The 21,690-nt window shown below is 38.6% G+C and overlaps 1 protein-coding gene across 2 annotated transcripts in view; it reads left to right on the top strand.

The window, feature by feature from the left end:
- KDM3B (lysine demethylase 3B) overlaps positions 1 to 21,690 on the top strand; it is a 77,787-nt gene that overhangs the window by 11,638 nt on the left and 44,459 nt on the right. Inside the window, exons 2-7 of one of the 2 annotated variants that reach the window (XM_049873746.1) lie at positions 11,532 to 11,696; positions 12,907 to 13,020; positions 14,055 to 14,160; positions 16,413 to 16,537; positions 18,121 to 18,195; positions 21,083 to 21,682. In XM_049873746.1, the coding sequence (XP_049729703.1) occupies positions 11,532 to 11,696; positions 12,907 to 13,020; positions 14,055 to 14,160; positions 16,413 to 16,537; positions 18,121 to 18,195; positions 21,083 to 21,682 (1,185 nt within the window). The remainder of the gene's footprint in view (positions 1 to 11,531; positions 11,697 to 12,906; positions 13,021 to 14,054; positions 14,161 to 16,412; positions 16,538 to 18,120; positions 18,196 to 21,082; positions 21,683 to 21,690) is intronic. The other variant, XM_049873747.1, reaches the window with a different exon arrangement.

Consider the following 21,690-nt stretch of genomic DNA (forward strand, 5'->3'; position numbering starts at 1 on the left):
TTCTTTTTTTTTTTTTTTTAATTCATATCAGTTTATCTCCAAACTAATCGTATGCGTATACTTAAGGAATGAGCTTATCTGGAGCCTGTGTTCTGCTAGGCACTTGACCTTTTTATTTTCACTTAATCCCTACAGACAATCCTTTGAGGTGCTTATTGTCCCTATTTATAGACAATGGGAAGTGAGGCTCAAAGAGGCTAAAGTATCTTGCTCTTGGCTATACAGCTAAGAAATGGGGGAGTTGAGATGCAAATCCAGATCTTTGCAAGTCCATCCTCTCTAAAAGCACTATATATGCTTGAGTTTTTATTCAGGTTATCCCTGAATACATTTTATTCAGGATGTTAGAAAGTATTTAAAAAATTGGGGGTAATTGTTAGAAAGCTATCTCTTGAAAATCAAAGGAACCATAGAGAAAAAATTATTTTTTTTGTTTGAAAACAGGAGTATTCTAGGCATGCATTGTTCCCCATCTTAGATGTGACGATATCCCACAAGTTTGTAAAGTCATTTGTAATAGAGTTCAGATTTCATTTAGAAAGTAGGTAGGGAAATTGGAAATGAGAAGAACCTTGGCATTAAGTTTCTCTCTCTTTTACCCCCTCACAATCATCACTTATCCTGTTGTTTTTATCTCTAATTTCTCAAATATACTTTCTGTTCATACAATCTTCCTATTGGTTTAGGTTCCTATTGCGTTATTGCTTTGTAATTTAGTCTCCCTGCCTCCAGTTTCTTTCCTCTGTAATTTATTTTTCAAGCTGACCCCAAAGTTACTACTTTCCTTTTTAATGTTAATTATGTAATGTACGAATACATTCTTTTTAAAGAAAAGAATGATAAGGCTGAAATACTGTTAATTCTCCCATACTAATCTCTCTCCTCCCCGTCCCGAAATCAATTGGAGCTCTTTCCAAGTTAGTCCATTAGCTATGTATCTCATTCTTTTAAACTACTCTATATTTTTCCATGGTATGAATAAGTTCTGTCTGTTTAGCCATTCACCTAATTATAAAATACTTTGTAATTTCTACTTTGATTTCCTATTTAAACTGAGTGTTAAGTTTTTTCCTCCCAAATGGCATCATCTTTCTAAAACATATTTTACCATGTCACTGCCCATTGTCTCCTTTAAAACTATCAGTGACTCCCTCAGGACCTATAACAAGCAGTATAAACTCAGATGCCTCCAGGGACCAGGCTTGTGAGAAACAGCTGGGTGAGAGACCAAACAGCTGGAGAGTGCAGGAACTGCCTAAAGATATTCAAATGTACATTTAAAAAAAAAACAAAAGCTCTGCTGGCCAAACAAGACACCTTTGCTAACAGGTTTCAACTTATCACCCATTAAGATGCCATGCAGAGCTCATTATAACCTACTTACTAGCCTCACCCTCTTCATAGACCCTCAGTTTTTTATTTTTCTCTGCCCTTGCACCCATTGGAAAGTCTTTCCCTCCATTCTCTGCTGGAAGAATGCAGCTTGTCCTTTAAGACCCAGCTGAGATGCTACTACCTCTTCTGTAAAACCATTCTAGTTTCCCGAGGCAGGTGCCTTCTCTAGCCTAACATGGTATGTTGTTCATATCTTTATCATCACCCTTATTACATAGTTCTGTAATAATTTCTGTACCTCTCTGTTGGTTCATCTAGGCTGTGGGTCCCTCCTGCCAAATGCTACCATATTCACCTTGATATTCTGGGCCCTGGCAAGCGCTCTGTGTATAAGAGGAATTCTTTGTGTTTTTGTTGAGGGAATGAATGTATGAATAATGTTATTACTTGTAAGAATGTCCTTGGGGAAAGCAGAATCCAAACTGCTGATGATTACATGACAAACACATAGCCCTAAATTACTCAGATTACCATCTGATTTTATCTATCAGAAGGTAACTTAATTGATTTTCTAAGACTTGTTTGACTTTAATGTCACTAAAATGAGTATAAATCATGTTTAAGCCATAAAGAAAAATTTTAAACGAAAGCCAAGAGTTTTAACACTAGCTTTCCTGAACTATTGAAATACTTTACATCCAGTCCTTAGTTTCCAGCTATAGTATGTGCAGTACTGTTTGCAACTTTTACTTTAATAGTAGAAATCTAATCCAACTTAAAAAAAAAAAACTCAAACTGTTCAGTTCTAGTCCATTCAGATTACCAGCCTCGCTTAGTCATCTCTGACTCAATCCAACCACTACCGTATTGATGTTTGTTAGATTATATTACTTCTTCTGTGTCTTGTGGCCTTACCACTACCATTTTAAGAGTACATGTTCTGTGTGCTTTGGTATTAAATGGTTGCTTTGCCTAGTACATTCTAACTCCTTCCATTTTTCTAGCTAGGAGGTGAGCGGACTGCTAGGACCAGAATTAAGCCTTACTGCCAGAAGAACATTTTTACATGTATACACATTCCATATCGCTCTCAAAACAAATTCATATCATTAACTTGAAGCTGTTGCTTGATCCCAGAATGTATAGTGCCATGGTTGTTGTCAAGTTAATACTTTATTCCATATCCTTTACCCAGGCAGGTTAAGAGATAATTGCACTTAAACTAGGCGAAATCTCGCCTCCAAATATTTCAGCTTTACCCTGATGTTTCCAGATAAGTGATGATAAGATTCTTGAGTGTTAACTTTTTAAATGATTAGTTCAAGTTCTTATGTACCATGAATAAAATCGTTACAGCTTTAGCATAATGAGTTTTTTTAGTGTTGGGTTCTTGAATTTTAGTTTATGGTCTGTGTTCACATGTTGGTGTGACTTAGAATTTTATGATTCCTATATTGATTTTTAGAGTGGTTGGCAGATGAGAAATGTAGCATGGCACCCAGCCGTCAGTCACCATGGAACCTCAGCCTCTGGTTTTCTGAGTGATGCCCAGAAGAGTGCTGTGTCACTCAGTTAGACCCAGCCTGGGCATTGAACAAGCCATGCTCCTTTTCATGGCTTGCAGGGTCTTGTCTGTCCTCCAGCCCTCACCGCCACCTCCCTTCAATGTATCTTGGTAATGATACCACTCTTCTCTTAGTCTCTGGTTCACGATCCTAGTCATTTTTTATTTCTCCTTAGCACCACATCCAGCCGCATGAAGGCTTGGTGATAGAAGGTTCATAGATCCTGGCCTCTGACAAGGAAGAAACTCTCCCATTCTGTTAAGAGTTAAAGACGAAAAGAGGCTTATTGAAGGAATAGTAACTGGAGCTGGGCGGCACTGAGTGAGGTTACAGAGTGCTCTGAAACCGCACGGAGCAAGGGGTTTTTATATAGGAGATTCATCATGGACAACATGACCAAAAACATTTAGAAATAACTTGTTTTTCAACTATTTTCTAAATACCAGCTAATCTACAGACTTCTTGAAGTCAGCCCCTATCTCTCAGGAACACGGGGCAGTTCGCACAAGCATTCTTTCCAAGAGTAGCTGCAGTCTACCTCTCCCTTCTCTATCCTCTCTGAGTCAGTGCAGATTAACTCATTACTTGTGAACTCCACTCCAGCGCCTCTTATTTTCCAGGTATGCTAGCACCAGATTGGTTCAGAATCCAAGCCATTTTTTAATTCTCCTTACTTCCATATCCAGCCAGTCAACAAGGCTTGGTAAGAGAAGGCTCCTAGATCCTGGTCTCATTGCTCCCGTCCTGGGTCATGTGGGAACCCCTTTCCTCCTTCCCCACTACTCTAATCCATCTACACCCACTACCAGCTGATTTTTCCTAAAACCAGCTGCTCTGATTACGTCTTGACCCTGGACAGAAACTTTTTAAAGGCAATTGTGCACAAATGCAGACACACACATATGCCTCCCATTGTCAGCTGGATGTAGTTCAGATTTTTTATCTCAGTATTCAAGGCCTTCTCTATCAACCCCTCATCTTTTTAGGCTCATCTCCACTGCTTCCTCACTTTGTGCCATAGTTTCTTAACCATCCCAGAACCTGAGTGGTACTTTTGTTGGCCTCAGCTTCTACCAGTCACTCTGAACACCCGACGTGATCTCTCCTGCCTCTGAGTATCCACCATACTTTATTTCTATTTATAATATGGCATATTATTGTCCAAATAGTGCTTTACAACTGACCAAGACTTGAGGAGGGAAAAGTGACTTGTCCAAGTTTAAATATAGAGAGTGAAGCTGAGATTCAGATCCAAACTTGCTGGAACAAAAACCCTAAGCTTTGTTTATTATGCTAGTACAGTGAAACCTGTGAGCTGGAACTCGACAGGGACTGCCTTGTTTTTTCGAGTCTTGCACGTTTTCCACCTTTGAGGGGGTGCACTCTTACCACTATTCTGCTGCTCTCTCTTAGTGGAAAACATTTTAGTTTTCCTTCTCTGATGGATCTCCACCTTACACAGGTTTTACTGCAGTACCTTTTGTGCCTGAATCGCCATTTAAATGTAATTTTGAATACATCAGTCTTTCCATTTGCTTGTAAGTTACTCGAAGGCAGTGACTATGTCTTATTCCCCTAGAACGTGTGTGCTTATATAAATGAGCTCATTCATATATTAAATATAGTACAGTTCAGTGGTCTCTTCTTTCTCTGTAAGAATCATGCTTCCCTTCCCTGAGTCTTGCTTCCCGATCATACTTTAAGTACATATGAAGCATACTTGATATATTATAAATGACAAAACTAGAGCTTTATATGTTGTTGCTGTTAGGTGCCGACGAGTCAGTTCCGACTCATAGCTACCCTGTGTACTATAGAACCAAGCACTGCCCAGTCCTGTGCCATGCTCACAATCGTTGTTACGCTTGAGCCCATTGTTGCAGCCACTGTGTCAGTCCATCTCGTTGAGGGTCTTCCTCTTTTTCAATGACTCTCTGCTTTATCAAGCATGATGTCCTTCTCTAGGAACTGATCCGTCCTGACAACATGTCCGAAGTATGTAAAACATAGTTTCTCCATCCTTGCTTCCAAGGAGTGTTCTGGTTGTACTTCGTCTAAGACAGATTTGTTTGTTCTTTTGACAGTCCATGGTATATTCAGTATTCTTGGCCAACACTGCAGTTCAGAAATCTCAGTTCTCCTTCAGTCTTCGTTATTCACTGTCTAGCTTTTGCGTGCATATGATGTGATTGAAAATACCACAGCTTGGGTCAGGCACACCTTAGTCTTTTGCAGCAAATTTGCCCGGTGCAATGCGTCTTTTGATTTCTTGACTGCTGCTTCCATGGGTGTTGATTGTGGATCCAAGTGAAATGAAATCCTTGACAACTTCAGTCTTTTCCCCATTTATCATGGTGTTGCTAGAGCTTTATATAATGAATTTAATTTCTGGAATAACTTTTTAGCAATGCACTTAATTTGCAGGTATTTATTACCTGTGAAGAGATCAAGCTTAATGCTGTGCTACAGAGCTATGGTTCAATACTTTTCAAGTAGGTCATTGTTAGATGCCATCGAGTCACTTCCGACTAATAGCGACCCTGTTTACAACAGAACAAAACACTGCCTGGTCCTGCACCATCCTCACAGTCATTGCTATGTTTGAGCCCATTCTTGCACCCACTGTCAACCCGCCTTGTTGAGGGTCTTTTTTGCTAACTGTCTACCTTACAAAGCATTATGTTCTTCTCCAGGGACTGGTCCCTCCTGATAACATGTCCAAAGTACATGACATGAAGTCGCATCATCCTCACTTCCAAGGAGTGTTCTGGCTGTACTTCTTCTCAGACAGACCTCTTCCTTCTTCTGGCAGTCCATGGTATATTCAGTATTCTTCGCCAGTACCGGAATTCAGATGTTTCTGTTCTTCTTTGTTCTTCCTCATTCATTGTCCAGCTTTCGCATGCATATGATGCGATTGAAAATATGGCTTCGGTCAGATGCACCTTAGTCCTCAAAGTGACATCTTTGCTTTTGAACTCTTTAAAGAGGCCTTTTGCAGCAGATTTGCCTGATGCAATGTATCATTTGATTTTTTTTTTGGCTGTTGCTTCCGTGAGCATTGATTGTGGATCCAAGTAAAGTGAAATCCTTGACAACTTCAGTCTTTTCTCCATTTATCATGATGTTGCTTATTGGTCCAGTTGTGAAGATTTTTGTTTTCTTTATGTTGAAGCGTAACCCATATTGAGGGCTGCAGTCTTTGCTCTTCATCAGTAAGAGTTTCAGGTCCTCTTCACTTTCAGCAAGCAAGGTTGTGTCATCTGTATATTGCAGGTTGTTAATGAGTCTTCTGCCAGTCCTGATGCCACATTCTTCTTCATATAGTTCAGCATCTCACCTTATCTGCCCAGCATACATATCGAGTAAATACGGTGAAAGGATACAACCTTGACGCACACCTTTCCCGACTTTAAACTATGTGGTGTCCCCTTGTTCTGTTCAACTGACTGCCTCTTGGTCTATGTACAGGTTCTGCATGATGACAATTAAGTGTCCTGGAATTCCCATTCTTTGCAGTGTTATCCACAATTTATTATGATCCACACAGTTGAATGCCTTTGCATAGTCAATAAAACACAGGTAAACATCTTTCTGGTATTTTCTACCTTCAGCCGAGATCCATCTGACATCAACAGTGATATCCCTTGTACCACATCCTCTTCTGAATTCACCTTGAATTTCTGGCAGCTCTCTGTTGATATACTGCTGCAACCGTTTTTGAATTACCTTCAGCAAGATTTTACTTGCATGTGATATTAATGATATTATTTGATAATTTCTGCATTCTGTTGGATCACCTTTCTTTGGAATTGGCACAGATATGAATCTCTTCCAGTTGGTTGGCCACGTAGCTGTTTTCCAAATGTCTTGGCATAGACAAGTGACGTAAGTGACCTCCAGCACTGCATCTGTTTGTTGAAACATCTCAATTGGTATTCCATTAATTCCTGGAGCCTCGTCTTTCACCAGTGCCTCCAGTGCATCTTTGACTTCTTCCTTCAGTACCATTGGTCCTTGATCACATACTACCTCCTGAAATGATTGAATGTTAACCAATTCTTTTTGGTACAGTGACTCTGTATATTCCTTCTTTTTTGATGCTTTCTGTGTCATTCTATATTTTGCCCATAAACCCAACAAACATGTTGCCATGGAGTCAATTCCAACTGATATTGACCCTATAGGACAGAGTAGAACTATCCCGTAGGCTTCTAAGTATCAGCTGGTGGATTCGAACTGCTGACCTTTTGATTAGCAACTGAGCTCTTAACCACTGTGCCGCCAGAGCTCCATTTTGCCCATAGTACCCTTCGGTATTGCAACTTGAGGCTTGAATTTTTTCTTCAATTCTTTCAGCTTGAGAAATGCTGAGGATGTTCTTCCCTTTTGGTTTTCTAACTCCAGGTCTTTGCACATTTTATTATAATACTTTGTCTTCTCAAGCCGCCGTTTGAAATCCTCTGTTCAGCTCTTTATTTCATCATTTCTTCCATTCTCTTTAGCTACTCTGCATTCAAAAACGAGTTTCAGAGTCTTCTTCTGACATCTGTTTTGATCATTTCTTTCCTGTCTTTTTAATGACCTTTTGCTTTCTTCATGTATGATGTCCTTGATATCCTCACACAACTCGTCTGGTCTTCAACCATTAGGGTTAATCACATTAAATCTACTCTTGAGATGGTCTCTAAAATCAGGTGGGATATACTCAAGGTCATTTTGGCTCTCATGGACTTGTTTTAATATTCTTCATCTTCCACTTGAACTTGCCTATGAGCATTTGATGGTCTGTTGCACAGTAGGCCCCTGGAGTTGTTCTGACTGATGATACTGAGCTTCTCCATCATCTCTTTCCACAGAAGTAGTTGATTTGATTCCTGTGTTTTCTATCAGGTGAAGTCCACGTATATTAAAAAAAAATTATTTATTTATTTATTTTTTATATATATAGTCGTAGTTTATGTTATTGAAAAATGGTATTTGCAACAAATAAGTCGTTGGTCTTGCAAAAATCTGTCGCGCGATCTCCAGGGTCATTCCTATCACCAAGGCTGTAATTTCCAACTGTAGATCCTTCTTTGTTTCCAACTTTTGCATTCCAGTCGCCATTCGTTATCGGTGCATCTTGATTGCATGTTTGATCAATTTCAGACTGTAGATGCTGGTAAAAATCTTCAATTTATTCATCTTTGGCATTAGTGCTTGGTGCTTAAACATGAATAATATTTGTATTAACTGTCTTCCTTTTAGGCATTTGAATATTATCCTACCACTGGCAGCATAGTTCTTGAAATATTCTTTTTGAGGATGAATGCAATGCCATTCCTCTTCAATTTGTCATTCTCGGCATAGTAGACCACATGATTGTCTAATTCACAAAGGCCAATACCAGTCCATTTCAGCTTACTAATGCCTAGATGTTGATCTTTATGTGTTCCATTTCATTTTTCATGACTTCCTATTTTCCTAGATTCATACTTCATAGATTCCATGTTCTGATTATTAATGGATGTTCGCAGCTGTTTCTTCTCGTTTTGAGTCATGCCACATCAGTAAATGAAGGTTCTGAAGCTTTACTCCATCTACGTCATTAAGGTCAACTCTACTTTGAGGAGGCAGCTCTTCTCTATTTGAGTGGTATTTTTGAGTGCCTTCCAACCTGAGGGGCTCATCTTCCAGCACTGTATCAGATAATGTTCCGCTGCTATTGATAAGGTTTTCACTGGCCAGTTTTTTCAGAAGTAGACCCCTAGGTCCTTCTTCCTAGTCTGTCTTAGCCTGGAAGCTCTGCTGAAACCTGTCTATCATGGGTGACCCTACTTGTATTTTTAAATACTAGCGGCATAGCTTCCAGCATCACAGCAACACACAGGTCACCACACTACAACAAACTGACAGACACATGGTGGCTTTTCAAGTATAAGTATCATGAGTTTTCATGTAACTGTAATTATAATTTTTATGTTGGTTAGATGAGAACATACATGCTGACAAAAACTATTGTGAATTCAGTACTGGTTTTGAATTTTATTCATCATATAATCTACATATATTTGAAAAATAGTGGTACATACATGTGCAAAACAATGTATTCAGTCTATAAGAAGTGCATGGTACGCTAGAATTTATGGATCTTCCTAATAACTCTCCAGTTCCCTGTTGAGAGTTACTGGAATTCTAGTGTGACCTGCATCACTCCTTGTTGCTTCTAGGAAGCTTCATGTGAGAAATTTCTTATATAGCCAAGTGAATGGGAAAGCTTTGCTTTCTTGAGTAATTGCTCTATGTTTTTCTTTTGCACAGTGATAACTGTGAGACTGACCTTCCTGCCATTTTCAGGTTGGCCTTTGTGAAGCTCAGAGACAGATGTGTCACTCAATCATAGCAGTTGTGTAAATCCTTATTGCTTGCTTAATTTTCCTTTTTTTCACTTGGATAGTGACATTTTGTTGAAATTTATTTTCCTTGGCCCTGATTTTTAATTTGTCTTTTGCCATTTTATTGCATATGTTTTCCAAAAGTCAACTAAAATTCTTCGAAGGTAAAAACCAGTTGCCATTGAGTTGACTCTGACTCCTGGTGGCCCCATGTGTGTTAAAGTAGAACTGTGCTCCATAGATTTCTACTCTGACACACATGGGGTGACCAGGAGTCAGAGTGGACTCGAAGAAAACTGGTTTGAAGATGAAATAGAATCTAAATAAATGAATGCTCAAGCTTTTATGTGACCACCTATATGTTAGGCACTAGACATATATATTCTGAATAGTGTTAACTATATGTTTATGATCTTGCTCTTTTTTTGTGTGTGTGTGCTTTAAGTGAAAGTTTACAAATCAAGTCAGTCTCTCATTCAAAAATTTGTATAGACCTTGCTATATACTCGTAATTGCTTCCCCCTAATGAGACAGCATACCCCTTCCCTCCACCCTCTCTTTTCGTGTCCATTGCACCAGCTTCTGACCCCCTCTGCCCTCTCATCTCCCCTCCAGGTAGGAGATGCCAACATAGTCTCATGTGTCTACTTGATCCAAGAAGCTTATTCTTCACCAGCATCATTTTCTATCCCATTGTCCAGTCCAGTCCCTCTCTGAAGAGTTGGCTTTGGGAATGGTTCCTGTCTTGGGCTAACTGAAGATCTGGGGACCATGACCACTGGGATCCTTCTAGTCTCCGTCAGACCATTAAGCCTGGCCTTTTTATGAGATTTGGGGTCTGCATCCTACTGTTCTCCTGCTCCCTCAAGGGTTCTCTGTTGTGTTCCCTGTCAGGGGAGTGAGTCATTGGTTGTAGCCGGGCACCATCTAGTTCTTGTCTCAGGCTGATGTAGTCTCTGGCTTATGTGGCCCTTCTGTCTCTTGGGCTCATAATTACCTTCTGTCTATGGAGTTCTTCATTCTCCTTTGCTCCAGGTGGGTTGAGACCAATTGATGCATCTTAGATGGCCGCCTGCTAGCGTTTAAGACCCCAGATGCCACTCTCCAAAGTGGGATGCAGAATGTTTTCTTAATAGATTTTATTATGCCAGTTGACTTAGATGTCCCCTGAAACCATGGTCCCCAAACCCCCACCCCTGCTGTGCTGGCCTTCGAAGGACAGTTTATTCAAGAAACTTCTTTGCTTTTGGTTTAGTCCAGTTGTGCTGACCTCTCTTGTATTATGTTGTCTTTCGCTTTACCTAAAGTAGTTCTTATCTACTATCTAATTAGTGAATACCCCTTTTCCTCCCTTCATCCCTCCCCCATCTCGTAACCATCAAAGAATATATTCTTCTCTTTTTAAACTATTTCTCGAGTTCTTATAATAGTGGTCTTATATAATATTTGTCCTATATCTTGCTCTTTATTCTGTATTGAATCATGTTCAGAAGTCAATTTATAGAGAAAAAGCCCAATCTAAGCATAATATTTATTTTTTAAATGTTTCATTTGACATGAATCACTTTCAGAAACTCTTTATGATGTCCAAAAAGTGGAGTGACTCTACTGGGAGGAAGCAAAGCACTGTTGTAACTACAGCATGTCTCAGCTAGCAGATATGAGATCGTGCTGGCAGTGACACTTAAAAAATCTGCAAGCAGGAGTAGGAGGGCAAGATGGTTTTTTTTCAATACAGTTCCTTTTGAATTTTGTACCATGTGCACATATCACCTTTTTTTTTTTAATTAATAAAAGAAGTCTATAGTCATTTTCAGTAGAAATGTAAAAGATTTCTCTTCCTATTAGATTATGAGCTCCTTGAGACCAGGAAGTGTGCCAGATTCCTCTATGTATTTCTGAACCTAGCACAGTGACTTATACATCCTAAGCCCCCAGCTAGCATGTATAGATGTGAGCAGGAAACTAAAAGTTACAAATTTCATTAGGGACATGGCTAAAAGTTATTGAGTGATTATGGGTAGCTCATGCTCCTTTACTTCTTTCCCGTCTTCTCATAGTGGGGCTGAGAATCAGCTTTCTGGCTCTCAGAAGTATAATCAATTTTATTGAAATCCGTTAAAAGAACTTAAAAACAAGTTAGTAGAATTTTTTCCAGTTATTTGTTCAAAGCATAGGATTTACATTTGTTTATAGGTTATAGTGTGGGATTTTTCCAAATGTGACTTGCAAACTCCTTTTCTTTTTTTAACAGATATTTGTAGAATTTGATGGCTGTAACTGGAAGCAACACTCCTGGGTTAAAGTTCATGCTGAAGAAGTTATTGTGCTTCTGCTGGAAGGGTCACTTGTATGGGCACCCCGGAAGGATCCAGTCCTCCAAGGCACTAGAGTCTCAATTGCACAGTGGCCAGCCCTGGTGAGTGTCTCTTATGGGTTAGGGACAGAGTTGACTTTACTCCTGTACTGTACTTGTGGTATCCACTCAGCAGCTGAACTCTTGAGGAAATTTCTTGTCCTTAACACCCTTTTATTCTGAATTACCAAAGCAAAAATTAGGAGAAATCTTTTCTCCAGTGTCCTCTGAAACTTTATAATATTTGATACTTTTTTCTCTATAAAGAATTTTTTCACCTCTAGTCTTTTTTCATAGCAAGGTTTTGAAAGTGTTCGTAATCCTTAAATTTTTTTTTTTTTTAATCAAGTTGTGTTTTATGAAGTGTAACAAATAGTGGTATGAAATTTAATTCTTAGTATCTATTTGTTTCTATCTATCCTGTTAGCAAAGTATAGGTATAAATGGTCACATTAAAAAAAAAAATCTGATTCTTCTGTGGCTAATCAAATTAAATAAATGATATTCAAAACAAATATTATCTACCTATTGGTTGAACATTTTACCACTTTCTAAACTGTCATCTTTTGTTTAAGGCCACCTTCCAACCGAACTTTTAAAGGAAACTTTTTATAGAATGTATTTGGGACTTCTTAGGTGAATTTTGTAGGCTATTTATGTAATAGTAATATGAATTTACCCATGTATATTGTATATTATTTATTTATTATTTTAGAAATCTCACCAAGAATTGAGGCACTCTAGAAATGATGAAGGTGTAACTCTTATTCTGGAAATTAACTGTAATTTAACCCCTTTGAAGCCTACCAAGATTAGTTCGATCCCTAGGGAGAATGAGGAAATTTTCATTCCTCTTGTCCTTTTTAGCCATGAAAAGGAGTATTGAGCTGATTTTCTGTTATAGTTTGCTTCCTGTGATTATTTGAGGGGCAGGTGCCAGCTTGGGCATGTTTCCAAGGACTTAAGCTTTAGCTTATCTGTATAGAGCCGTGGTGGTATAGTGGTTAAGAGCTCGGCTGTTAACCAAAAAGGTTGGCAGTTCGAATCTACCAGGTGCTGCTTGGAAACCCCATGGGGCATCTCTAGTCTGTCCTGTGGGTCACTATGAGTCAGAATCAACTCAACAGTAACAGGTTTGGTTTGGTTTTTTCTATATTTACTGGAGTAGAAGGTATTAATAATTGATATTTCTTTCAAAGTTAGAGATTCGATTGAATTAGAATTTTTTTTCTTTTGCAAGTTCTAATCAATTTCTTTTCATTATGCGTTACAGACTTTCACTCCACTAGTAGATAAATTGGGTTTGGGTTCTGTGGTTCCAGTTGAATACCTTTTGGATCGAGAGCTTCGCTTCCTGTCAGATGCTAATGGGTTGCATCTGTTCCAGGTACTTAAACGTGCTCTAGTCCAGAGCCTTGTTATTTCTTTCCTTGGTAGTTTCTTTGTTGATATAAATATGAGGTGTTTCTTTTACCGTTGAAACAGATACTTCCTCCAATAATTTCCATGTACCTTTGAAAGTTTCTGTGCTCCCTTGAAAAGTACGTTTAGTGGCTGAGACTTTTTCCTCTTCTGAACACCCCACCCCACTTCACCCCAAAACCACCCAGAACTTAAGACCACAATTCTAAGCATCTCTGTAAAAGAGGTGGCTTCCTTAAAGGTGACTACTTCTGTAACTTGAGTCTGAAGGGGCCTATGCTTATGTTGGTGGCAGGATAGGCTGGGAGTTCGGGCTGGTTCCGAGCAGCATGAAAGATTTAAGAGCTTAGGTATATCTTTAGTTACAAAGAGAAGGGGTAAGTTGGTAGTTTAAATAAAATAACATCTGAGTTGGAGTTTCAGAATTTAAGGAAGGTAGAAAGTTGAGATTATTTTGTTTAATGAAGTATTTCTCACTTGTAAGAGTTGCTGCCCAACAGTTAAAAATTGAGAGATTTGTAAGAGTTTGTCATGTTCTGTGGGATATTAATATTTATTTCTTATTGATACGTTTTGTTCCCTCCCAAAGGCAAACAGCCTTCCTTTATTCATCTTTATAATTCCAGTGCTTGTATGTAGTAGGCACTCAGAATGTTGAATAAGTAAATATCAAAATAAATAAAAATATTTACATGGATTAAAATGTTTAGTGGGCAAATAAGTATGGGAAACACTGGCCAAAGTAGATTTCTTTGCTACATGACTTCTCAAAGCCTATACTATGCTATTGTATGTAGAAAGTTACATAATGTTAATTATGTCTAATTGATCCTAGCATCCTTAGTTTTTGCAGACCGTCTCATGAGACTAGGGTTCTAGAGAACATTCCTTAGCAAATGCTGATGTGGAGCCTCTTGGGGGTATGGTTTTTCTCATCTGGTGAGATGCCATTGCTAATCATTTTAATATTCAGTTGTTTTCTTCCTTTATCTTTACCAGATGGGAACAGATAGCCAAAACCAGATTCTTTTGGAACATGCTGCACTGAGAGAAGCAGTTAATGCTTTGATCAGTGACCAAAAACTACAAGAGATATTCAGCCGAGGTAAGAACAGGTAGTCTTTTGTCCTTGAATTCTGAATCAGGTGAATGAGAAGAGCGATAGAGTGGGACACCTTAAACATTTGTGCATATTTCCTTTTTTGTGAGTAGAGTTAATGAGTATTTCCACTTAGCTGGATCTCTAGAATAGACTGGAAAAATGAGATCTCACTCAGATTAGTATTACTTCTTCATGCTGTATTTCATAATACACAGTGTTGGTGTGGGTTTTGTTTTTCATTTCTTAACTCTTTATTAAGAACTTACCATGTACTAGACACATGCTAAGGCACTGGGGATACAGCCATGAGCTAGAAAATTTCTACCCAAAGTGAATTTACTGTCTGTGAAGTGTTCAAGGACTAAGGACTATTAACACCAATAAATAACAACTTAGAGTACAAAGTATATTCATAAAGCAACAGGCTCATTCACATTAATACCAAAAAAACCCCAAACCCGTTGCCATCAAGTCAATTCCAACAGAGAGCGACCCTATAGGAGAACTGCTCCATAGAGTTTCTAAGGAACGCCTGGTGGATTCGAACTGCTGACCTTTTGGTTAGCAGCCGTAGCACTTAACAACTACGCCACCAGTTTTTCCATTCACATTAATAGCATGTTATTATTAAGAATGAAAACAACAAATTGTTAGCTTTTTCCAGTTCAGGTACAGGTTTTGCCCAGGATTCTACACAAAGGGCAGACTATTCATTTATCCTTCCCTTCATGTTGCACAACCACTTTTCTTCCTTTCTGGGCTTCATAATAACTGATTTTCAGTGAAACAGGGTCTTTGGTAAAAATAAATTTAAACAGGTGAAGGTAGGAAAACTGATCTACTTGGGGAAGGAGGATATCAGGATAAAATGATATTTAATAAGGAAAGATATGGAAGAAGAAAGGATGTAAGGAAAAATTGGTAGGAGGAGAGAAGAAAATTGAGTGGACAGAATGATGGGTGGGGATGTATGTAGAGAAAAATTAAGCTAATTATAGCTCCAAGAGAGAATAATCTAAAGTCAGTAATGATCTAGCTACGTAGTCTTGAATGTACAAGACATGCAGGAAGAAGAGCAAATCTGCCCTTCTTGGAGAATCAGCTAGAATTGCAGGATAACATGACCTGCTGTTACAGTAATATCTTTGAAGCTCTGTGTCCTAGGAAGACAGGTGCTATGTTTGTTCAGACTATTACTAATGCAGAGGCTGAAACCCCATAAATTGGACTCTGTCCACTGTTACTGAAAGCCAGATAGCAGACTACAAACGGTTGTATATCATTCCTGTGGTCACTTAACATAATAGTGCATTTAGTTTAGTGGCCTCCCATTTTTTTTATGTACGTGTCAGGTACATTTCCATACTACATTTAATTTTTAATTTCTAAATTTCCTTTCCTCCTTGCATTACTTCCTGAATTGGAAGATTGAGACAAAGTGGAATCAGGGGTTTGGGAAATTCTGAGGAATCTTCAGATAACTGGAGTTTACAAAGGTCACTGGGCAAAACCATTCATGTTTTTAAATTGCGAAGTATGGTAAATATGGAATTGACCATTTATTCATCTCTGTACAAGGGGACTGAAAGTACCAAGTATTTATAAGATACAGTTTTCCTTCTGCTGTTAGAAACAGTTATGAAATACAGCTTAGCCAAAAAATTCAGCACTGTCTTAGTTATCTAGTGCTGCTATAACAGAAATACCACAAATGAATAGCTTTAGCAAACGAATCTTCTGTCACAGTTTAGGAGGCTAGAAGTCTGAATTCAGGGCGCCAGCTCTAGGGGAAGGCTTTTATCTCTGTTGGCTCTGGGGGAAGTCCTTGTGACCTTTCAAGATCTGTGGGCCCGATGTTCCTTGGAGATCTCAATGTGTCCAGGCGTCAGTCTTCTCCTGGGTCTAGGAGGTTCTTAGCTCAGGGACCCCAGGTCCAAGGGATGTGCTTTGCTCCCACCTCTTCTTTCTTGGCGGTAATCCTTCACCTCTCTGCTCACTTCTTTCTCCTTTTATCACTTATAAGAGAAAAGATGTGACTCAAGCAAGGCTGTGACTCAAGATATACCCCACACTGATCCTACCTCATTAACATATAGAGGTTAGGATTTACAACTCATCACAAAATGAAGGGTAATTTCATTAGATCACAAAATAGAAGACAACCAGGCAATACTAGAAATCATGGCCTAGTCAAGTTGACACATATTTTGGGGGGACACAGTTCAGTCCATGATACTGACTGGTCTCTCCCTTAGGTCCCTACAGTGTTCAAGGTCACAGGGTCAAAATATACCAGCCAGAGGGGGAAGAAGGTTGGCTGTACGGTGTTGTAAGCCATCAGGACTCCATCACTCGTCTTATGGAGGTATCAGTAACTGAGGTGAGGTCTATGTTATTTGGTTTAAGGTCCACCCATCCCTTTCCAGAGAGTGGTGTAGAAAAAAGGAACATTTAAGTATGTGTAAGATTTGAATTCTATTCTTGGCTCCATCTCTTAATGGTTGTATGACATTAAGATAAGCAGTTCAACTTTCTGAACTTCAGTTTCTCATCTATAAGTTTGAGGTAATTATATAAACCCTTGCTGTCTTAACAGTACAGTTTTGGGGCCTGACATAATGTATTTGAAAGTGCTTTGAAACCTGTAAAACAATATAAAAATATAAGCTGGTATTATCCTTATTTTATCTCATATTCATAAAGGTTAATAGTTAAAAGACTAGTCAGCAATTGCTTCTGTAATACTTCTACCCCTCTCCCTTAGGTGCTGGAAAAAAATGAATTGTTTCTAATGAAATAAATAGAAAGAATGTAGTAACTAGAGATACCTGGAGAATTGTCTAGGAAAAACAGTAGATGAGTGTTTTGAGGCAAACCAGTATGTATTTATGGTATCTTCAAATTGATTTCAGACTTTCCCTTAGCAGTCATAGGTAATATAAGCATAAAAGTTTTTATTTATTTATGTCTTTATTGAGTTTTTAAGAAGTTATTAAAGTAATCTTAATTTAAAAAATTTCAAACAATGTGTGTATAAAGTAGATATTGCAAGCCAACCCTTCCCTTAGGCAAATATCACTCCCTAGTGGTAACCACCATTAACAGTTTGGTATGTATCTCATATACTCATATTCCAGATACTTTCTCTGCATGTCTATGTAATATATGATAATATTTGTGTTATCTGTTTATATGATATATAATTATATGAATCACACTTTAGTAGCATATAAATACGTAGAGTTCTTTAATTTACCTTTTTAACTTAATTGTATACTACAAACATCTTTCTATGTAAGTATAGAGATCTGCCTCATCTCTGTTAAATAGATTCATAATATTCTACTTAATGAATGTATCATAACTGGTTTGACCTAATATTGGTAGACCTTTAAATCATGGCCAGTATTTCCACTAATACAAATAATACCACAGTATATATTCTTAAGTATATATAATTGTGCACTGTTTCACATTATTTATTAAAATAAATTCCTGGATGTTTCTGCTAGTCAAAGGATATGCTTATTACATTTGATACTTTCTGTCAAATGAGCTCCCTTCCCCAAAGTTTTTATTCTTTGATAGTAGAGCAGTACTTTCAGTGATTATTGACTCTGAAGGCTTTTGGTTTCCATAGTATACAAAATAGAAAGGTTCTAGAAATGTAAAATTTAAAATTAACATCCCTAAAAGAGACATTGGGAGTTGAGCTCAAATCTTTTGTTCATCATTTAACAAATATTTGAATATTCACTGTAGTCCAGATCTTATTTCAGGTGTTACTGTTACAGCAGTGAATGAGATGGTAGAAATTTCTGTTCTCGTGGAGCTTTCATTCTAATGGGGGAGTAGAGACAATTGCACAGATTAGAAAAATACATAATTATGTCTTTGGTGGACAAGCCTTTAAATGTCTTTTTCCTCTTTTGTATATTCTTTGCTATCCTGCTCCTATCCTAGAGTGGTGAGATCAAGTCAGTGGATCCCAGGCTGATCCATGTGATGCTGATGGACAACTCGACGCCTCAGAGCGAGGTACAGTAATGAGCTGAGTCTTTGAGTAAACTCATGGGCTTACATTATCTTGTTTTGTAGATTTCTCTATTAGTGTGTTATCCATAAATCCCTTTGGGTTTTAGCTTTAGCCAGTCTACATTTCTTGCCTTCTCCATGGTCTGTCCAGTTGAAGGATGATAGTTTCAAGAGAGAGACCTGTCTGCTGAGCAAACTTTTTTAATCATGGCTATGTTCCCTAGTGGTTTTTAAAATCTAAGGCCTGACTATTTCTTCTTAACATTCTTTCAGGACAGGTATATTTGAAAGATACAGTAGACAGTGAAAGCTGTAATAAACAGTGGTAGTACTCATGACCTATCCAGGAACAAGCAATGGAACAAAAACTACATCCTCTTCTTCTTTCCATTAGGTGGTAGTGAGCTCCAAGGGGGTCTGTATTTTGTATTCTCAGGAGGAATCAAATTCTGGGAGGTGCCTAGTTCAGTGCTCAGCACACAGTGGACTACTCTGTAATTATTGTGAACCAGGCCAACTCTTGGTTTATTCAAAATTATCATAGCAAAAAAAAAATTACGTTATAAATCAGTACCTGAACCAAGCAATGAATTCTGTGTGCGTTTCCTTCAAATTAAAGCCAGCTGCCTACATATTCCTTGTAGTATTTTAACACCTCTGTGATATTGTTGCCTTGACCACTCCCACTAAGATTACCATCCTTTCTTCTTTATCTAGTCATGCTTGACTTGATAAAAACAAAATCAGTGTGGGAACAGAAGAATCGGGGAAAACTTAATAGCTTTTCACTATGATATTGTTGTTGTTAGCTGTCATTGAGTCAGCTCCAACTCATGGTGACTTCGTGTATAACGGAACAAAAGATTGCCTGGTCCTGTAGGATATGTCTCTTGACTGGTTGTATGACTGAAAACACCTGTTACTCTGATAGTGTTTGAGGACCCTTTTTATAGTCTTTTCTTTATTTCATTCATTCATTCAGCACCTATCATATGCCAGGTACTGCTCAGCTGGCCAGATAGTACTGCTGTGTCCTAGGCCACCTGCTCAGCAGCAGTAGGAAATGCATATATCAGTGATGCTTAGGTAATAATGGTAGGAGGTTGCTATGAGCCAGGTTCTGCAAGTTGGCTGACTGAGTTAGAGGTGGGATCTGTGGTTTTCAGCAGCAAATGTTGGTTCTTCACTTTTCAGTTTTGTCATGATGTGACTTTCTTCATGGCCAGCAAAATACAGTGAAACTTGTTAGAGCCAAAACTTGACAGGACTGCCTTGTTTTTCTGGGTCTCACAAGTTTTCCGCTTTTGACAGGGTGCAGTCTTACCACTTTTCTGTTGCTCTCTATTAGTGGAAAATATGTATATTTTCCTTCTCTGAAAGGTTTTCGCCTTATACAGGTTCCGGCTTTTGCAGGTTTTACTGTACAATTATGATGACAGTTCTGCCAACTTTTACAATAACTCAGACCCATTATCACCTCAACTCCTTTAAGTGTGAGTATGGAAGAGTAAACACAAAAAGAAGGAGAAATTTCACTGATAGCACTTCTGTAATTCACAACACTGAAAACTGGTGGTAGTAGAGGTTAAGAAAAGGATAAAAAATTTTAAAAGCAGATCAAATGTAAAAAATGCTCAGCAAATAGGAACAGTTCTTGAATGAAATATTTAGAAACTTAGATAATATTACCAGAAATGGGGAAACGAAAGTAAATCTAGAGCTTTGATTATAGAAGGAAATTAACGGAGAAAAGATGGAAATGAAGGCGACAAAAAAAATTGAAAAATGTAGAAACTAGGAGTGGCAAGACAAAATATAAAATTTGAAAAAATTTCAATTTTAGCAGTTATCAATAAAGACATCAGTGTATACAAAGAATCTATAAACATTTAAGGGTAGTAAGAGTCTATTATTTAAGTTGATAAATACTAATGGCTAAATAACTGTATGTCACTAGCTTATTACCATACCAATACATTTTATCTGAATAAAAGGTAAAAACAATACTTGTTTCGTGGTGAGATATACAGACTAAGAATGTTCCCGATGTAACATAAGTCCTTGCTGCATAAAGATTGCGCGAGAGAATGGTAGATGTATCTGCTGCTCTCTTCCCCTCACCCTTCTCAGGGAAGGAATTTATTTAGAGATGGCAATTGTTCTTCTAATCCTGTATCTTCTTAGGTTGCTTGATTTCTCAAATAAGGTACAAGTAAGATTTTATGAAATCTGCTGAAATTACTGGAAGAGATAACAGATTTGGCAGTTGGACATCTGGTAGCCTGTTTTTTTTGTTGTTTTTTAAATTTTTTCCCTATGCCTAATGCTTTGAAATAAGGTCTGGAGATTGTTTGAGTCTTTATAGTGCTTTAAGAGCAATTCAAACCTGTCTCTGCTTGGCTCACTTTTCCTTTGGTCACAGACTTAAAAATGCTGGTTTTCCCATTTTTTAAGTTATCACCAGTTTTTAGTGATTTCTGGGTAGAGGCAATATTCATATTTCAGTACTTGAAAAGCGGGTTTCTGTCAAACAAGGAGATAAGTATGTAATAAAGAGAATTTTTTAATCAAGAGGCAAATGAGCTGCCAGCCTAGAAGTTTCTAGATTTTTTGCTCTAGCAGTCTACACAAAATTTTATTCAGGGGAAGGTTTGCCAAGTGAGTTAACCTCCACTAACCATTATCTTGAATGCGTGTGTGTGTATAAGTGAATTGAGTCATAGGAAGATTGCAACTTTTGAACAAAGGGAATGTCTTAGAGCTGGCATTAGCACTTGGAAATCTGTGCCTGGTTTGACTGCTTCTAGAGATGGGAAAGAGCTGATGGTTTATGGTTTTCACAGGACGGAAGGTCCCTCGTAATAAATCTTTTTTGAATTTTGTTTTGTAGGGGGGTACGTTAAAAGCAGTAAAATCTTCCAAAGGAAAGAAGAAGAGAGAGAGCATAGAGGGGAAAGATGGCCGGAGGAGGAAAAATGCTTCGGACTCTGGGTGTGACCCTGCATCAAAGAAATTAAAAGGAGACAGGGGTGAAGTAGACAGTAATGGGAGCGATGGAGGTGAGGCGAGCCGAGGGTCCTGGAAAGGAGGGAATGCCAGTGGAGAGCCAGGGCTGGATCAGAGGGCCAAGCAGCCACCGTCTACGTTTGTCCCCCAGATTAATCGCAACATTCGCTTTGCCACTTACACCAAAGAAAACGGCAGGACACTGGTGGTACAGGATGAACCTGTAGGTGGGGACACACCTGTACCTTTCACTCCATATTCTACAGCCACAGGTCAGACACCTTTGGCCCCAGAGGTGGGTGGAGCTGAAAACAAAGAGGCAGGAAAAACACTGGAACAAGTTGGACAGGGCATGGTGGCTTCAACAGCTGTGGTCACTACCGCCAGCTCCACCCCAGCCACGGTGAGGATCTCAGACACTGGCCTTGCAGCAGGGACTGGGCCGGAAAAACAGAAAGGCAGCCGGCCACAGGCCTCAGGAGAGGTGAGTTG

This window comes from Elephas maximus, chromosome 2 (genome assembly GCF_024166365.1).
Source record: "Elephas maximus indicus isolate mEleMax1 chromosome 2, mEleMax1 primary haplotype, whole genome shotgun sequence".
Taxonomy (NCBI): domain Eukaryota; kingdom Metazoa; phylum Chordata; class Mammalia; order Proboscidea; family Elephantidae; genus Elephas; species Elephas maximus.